This window comes from Salmo salar, chromosome 25, assembly GCF_965601325.2.
Source record: "Salmo salar chromosome 25, fSalSal1, whole genome shotgun sequence".
Lineage (NCBI taxonomy): Eukaryota > Metazoa > Chordata > Actinopteri > Salmoniformes > Salmonidae > Salmo > Salmo salar.
In genome coordinates, this window is record NC_138315.1 from 47397501 (window position 1) to 47402500 (window position 5000).

The 5000-nt window shown below is 47.3% G+C and overlaps 1 protein-coding gene across 1 annotated transcript in view; it reads left to right on the forward strand.

The window, feature by feature from the left end:
• LOC106586865 (ephrin-B2a) overlaps window positions 1-5000 on the forward strand; it is a 27899-nt gene that overhangs the window by 11001 nt on the left and 11898 nt on the right. The window contains exon 2 of the mRNA XM_045707410.2: window positions 962-1242. Coding sequence (XP_045563366.1) covers window positions 962-1242 — 281 coding nt within the window. The remainder of the gene's footprint in view (window positions 1-961; window positions 1243-5000) is intronic.

Below are 5000 nucleotides of genomic sequence, written 5' to 3' on the forward strand. Positions count from 1 at the left end.
AATCTGATTAATTACGCATTCCTTCCTTCACCGCCAGGTTGGTGTTAAACACTTCTTTGACTTTGTCCTGAAATATTGGGGCCACTTCTGCCGAAACAACCGCTATACACTGTCATTACCTTTCATCATCGCCTGGATTGATGAAGTTAATTAGTAATTAACTCATCGATAATTAAATTGACTTTTGCCTTTTTTGGGAGGAGAACATTTCTTCATGTTGCACAAATACTGAATACCTAATGAGTTAGAATGAGATGTCATCTATTGAATGTAACTAACTGGTTCTACCTCTTTCCTCCCTCTTCTCTCCCTTCCCCCTCTCCTCTCCTCCCCATTCTCTCTCTCCCCCTCTCCTCTCCTCCCCATTCTCTCTCTCCCCCTCTCCTCTCCTCCCCATTCTCTCTCTCCCCCTCTCCCCTCTCCTCCCCATCTCTCCTCCCTCTCCCCCCTCTCCTCTCCTCCCCATTCTCTCCCTTCCCCCTCTCCTCTCCTCCTCCCCATTCTCTCCCTTCCCCTCCTCTCCTCTCCCTCCTCTCATCTCCTCTCTCTCCCTTCTCCCTCTCCTCCCCATTCTCTCCCTTCCCCCTCTCCTCTCCTCCCCATTCTCTCCTCCCCCTCTCCTCTCCTCCCTCTTCTCTCCCTTCCCCCCTCTCCTCCCCATTCTCTCCCTTCCCCCTCTCCTCTCCTCCCCATTCTCTCCCTTCCCCCTCTCCTCTCCTCCCCATTCTCTCTCTTCCCCCTCTCCTCTCCTCCCCATTCTCTCTCTCCCCCTCTCCTCTCCTCCCCATTCTCTCACTTCCCCCTCTCCTCTCCTCCCCATTCTCTCTCTCCCCCCTCTCCTCTCCTCCCCATTCTCTCACTTCCCCCTCTCCTCTCCTCCCCATTCTCTCTCTCCCCTCTCCTCTCCTCCCCATTCTCTCCCTTCCCCCTCTCCTCTCCTCCCCCTTCTCTCTCTCTCCAGATTCGTGCCAGGCCAGGGCTTGGTGTTGTACCCTCAAATAGGGGATAAGTTGGACATAGTCTGCCCACGTGTGGACGGAGTAGCTGATGGGGTGGAGTATTACAAGATCCACATGGTTCCCAGGGAGCAGCTGGAGAGCTGCACCATAACCAAGGCTGACACGCCGCTGCTCAACTGTGTGAAGCCCGACCAGGACGTCAAGTTCACCCTGAAGTTTCAGGAGTTCAGCCCCAACCTGTGGGGTCTGGAGTTCTTCAGAGGACAAGACTACTACATCATCTGTGAGTAGTAAGACCCACGGGGCATAGTTACTGCACTGTATTATTTTTGGCCAATCATGTGCACTCACTTGTGTTAGATAGCCAATCACACTCAGGTAATGCTTGTTGCTGGCAGTTGGTTTCCAGTGCTTGTGTGATCATGGCTAGGGTGTCTTTATATTAGGGTGTCTTTATATTAGGGTGTCTTTATATTAGGGTGTCTTTATATTAGGGTGTCTTTATACTAGGGTGTCTTTATACTAGGGTGTCTTTATACTAGGGTGTCTTTATACTAGGGTGTCTTTATATTAGGGTGTCTTTATACTAGGGTGTCTTTATACTAGGGTGTCTTTATACTAGGGTAACTTTAGGGTGTTTTATACTAGGGTAACTTTAGGGTGTTTTATACTAGGGTAACTTTAGGGTGTCTTCATACTAGGGTAACTTTAGGGTGTCTTCATACTAGGGTAACTTTAGGGTGTCTTCATACTAGGGTAACTTTAGGGTGTCTTTATATTAGGGTAACTTTAGGGTGTCTTCATATTAGGGTAACTTTAGGGTGTCTTCATATTAGGGTAACTTTAGGGTGTCTTTATATTAGGGTATCTTTAGGGTGTCTTTATACTAGAGTAACTTTAGGGTGTCTTTAGGGTGTCTTTATACTAGGGTGTCTTTATACTAGAGTAACTTTAGGGTGTCTTTATATTATGGTAACTTTAGGTTGTCTTTATACTAGGGTGTCTTTATACTAGAGTAACTTTAGGGTGTCTTTATATTATGGTAACTTTAGGGTGTCTTTATACTAGGGTGTCTTTATACTAGAGTAACTTTAGGGTGTCTTTATATTATGGTAACTTTAGGGTGTCTTTATACTAGGGTGTCTTTATACTAGAGTAACTTTAGGGTGTCTTTGTACTTGGGTAACTTTAGGGTAACTTTAGGGTGTCTTTATATTAGGGGGTCTTTATATTAGGGTAACTTTAGGGTGTCTTTATATTAGGGTGTCTTTATACTAGAGTAACTTTAGGGTGTCTTTATACTTGATGTGAAGCTGTGATGGCCCCCTGGTTTAAAAAGATCCTGACTAACCAAACAGAGAGGGGACAGACTGAGAAATGCTATAGAGAAGGAAAGAGAGAGAGAGAGGGGTAGAGAGAGAGGGGTGAGAGAGAGAGGGAGAGAGAGAGAGGGGAAGAGAGGGAGAGCGGGGAAGAGAGAGAGGGGATGAGAGGGAGGGGAAGAGAGAGAGAGAGAAAGCGAAAGAGCAAAAGTGAAAGAGAGAGAGTGAGATTTCATTATGTTCATGATAGCCCCTCTGCACCAGCCATGCTAGATCAGCTAGAACTGGCATGTCAATGCAATACACACTCTCACACACATACGCACACACACACACACACACACACACACACACACACACACACACACACACACACACACACACACACACACACACACACACACACACACACACACACACACACACACACAACAGAGGAAAGCACAAGCTTTTCAGAGAATTTGCACACGTCATCCCACCGTTAAAAATACATCGGTCAGCTTGGGAGAGACTTGGACAAACTGAATGTCTTCAACCAAAATGTGTCTTCTGCATTTGACCCAATCAGAGAGGTGCGGGGGGGGCTGCCTTAATCACCGTCATCGGTGCCCGGGGAGCAGTTGTTTGGGATTTACTGCCTTGCTCAAGAGCAGAACGGCAGATTCTTATTTCTCAACAAAAATAAATAATAATAATAATTACATTTCTGTCTCAGGGATTCAAAACCAGTTTCAGTTACTGGCCCCAGTGCGCTTATCCACTCTCCTACCTGCTACCTAGTACCTGCTACCTATTACCTTCTACCTCCTACCTGCTACCTCCTACCTGCTACCTACTACCAGCTCCCTCCTACCTGCTACCTACTACCTCCTACCTCTACCTGTTTCCTGTTTCCTGTTACCTTCTACCTGTTTTTTGCAACCTGCAACCTGTTCCCTGCTACCTGTTTCCTGTTTCCTGTTACCTGTTACCTGCTACCTCCTACCTGCTACCTAGTACCTGCTACTTCCTACCTGCTACCTAGTGCCTGTTACCTGCTACCTGTTTCCTGTTTCCTGTTACCTGCTACCTGCTACCTGTTTCCTGTTTCCCGTTACCTGTTACCTGCTACCTGTTACCTCCTACCTGTTACTTGCTACCTGCTACCTGTTACCTGTTACCTGTTACCTTCTACCTCCTACCTGCTACCTAGTACCTGCTACTTCCTACCTGCTACCTGCTACCTAGTACCTGTTACCTCCTACCTCCTACCTGTTTCCTGTTTCCTGTTTCCTGTTTCCTGTTACCTGCTACCTGCTACCTGTTTCCTGTTTCCCGTTTCCTGTTACCTGTTACCTTCTACCTGCTACCTGTTACTTGCTACCTGCTACCTGTTTCCTGTTTCCTTCTACCTGTTACCTCCTACCTGCTACCTGTTACCTCATACCTCCTACCTGTTACCTGTTACCTCCTACCTGCTACATTCTAACTTCTACCTCCTACCTCCTACCTGTTACCTCTTACCTGCTACCTACTACCTGTCACCTTCTACCTGCTACCTGCTACCTGTTTCCTGTTACCTGCTACCTACTACCTGCCACCTGTTACCTGTTACCTGTTACCTGTTACCTGCTACTTTCTACCTGCCACCTGTTACCTGTTACCTGTTACCTGCTACTTTCTACCTGCCACCTGTTACCTGTTACCTGCTACCTGTTACCTGCTACCTGTTACCTGTTACCTGCTACCTGTTACCTGTTACCTGCTACCTGCTACCTGTTACCTGCTACCTACTACCTGTTACCTTCTACCTGCTACCTGTTACCTGTTACCTGCTACCTGTTACCTGTTACTTGCTACCTGTTACCTGCTACCTACTACCTGTTACCTGCTACCTGTTACCTGTTACCTTCTACCTGTTACCTGCCACCTGCTACCTGCCACCTGTTACCTGCTACCTCCTACCTGTCACCTGTTACCTGCTACCTGTTACCTGTTACCTGTTACCTGCTACCTACTACCTGTTACCTGTTACCTTCTACCTGCTACCTGCTACCTGTTACCTGCTACCTACTACCTGTTACCTTCTACCTGCTACCTGTTACCTGTTACCTGCTACCTGCCACCTGTTACCTTCTACCTGTTACCTGTTACTTGCTACCTGTTACCTTCTACCTGCTACCTTCTACCTGTTACCTGTTACCTACTACCTTCTACCTGTTACCTGCTATTGCTACCTGTTACCTTCTACCTGCTACCTGTTACCTGCTACCTACTACCTGTCACCTGTTACCTGCTATTGCTACCTGTTACCTTCTACCTGCTACCTGTTACCTGCTACCTACTACCTGTCACCTGTTACCTGCTACCTACTACCTGTTACCTGCTACCTGCAACCTGTTACCTGTTACCTTCTACCTGCTACCTGCTACCTTCTACCTGTTACCTGCTACCTACTACCTGTCACCTGTTACCTGTTACCTACTACCTGTTACCTGCTACCTGCAACCTGTTACCTGTTACCTTCTACCTGCTACCTGCTACCTGCTACTTGCTACCTGCTAGGTCAGAGAAAGGAGGAGAGAAAAACACAGCACTCGTTAACATGCTCTTTGTGTCTGTCTCTTTCCATCACAGTCTTATTGAGGGGAAGGGTTTGGATACCAATGACTGGAGTCGAGGAAAACAGGAGAAAAACAGAAAGCGGCGGGCAGCACAGCTTTATTTACCAGAGGAGGGG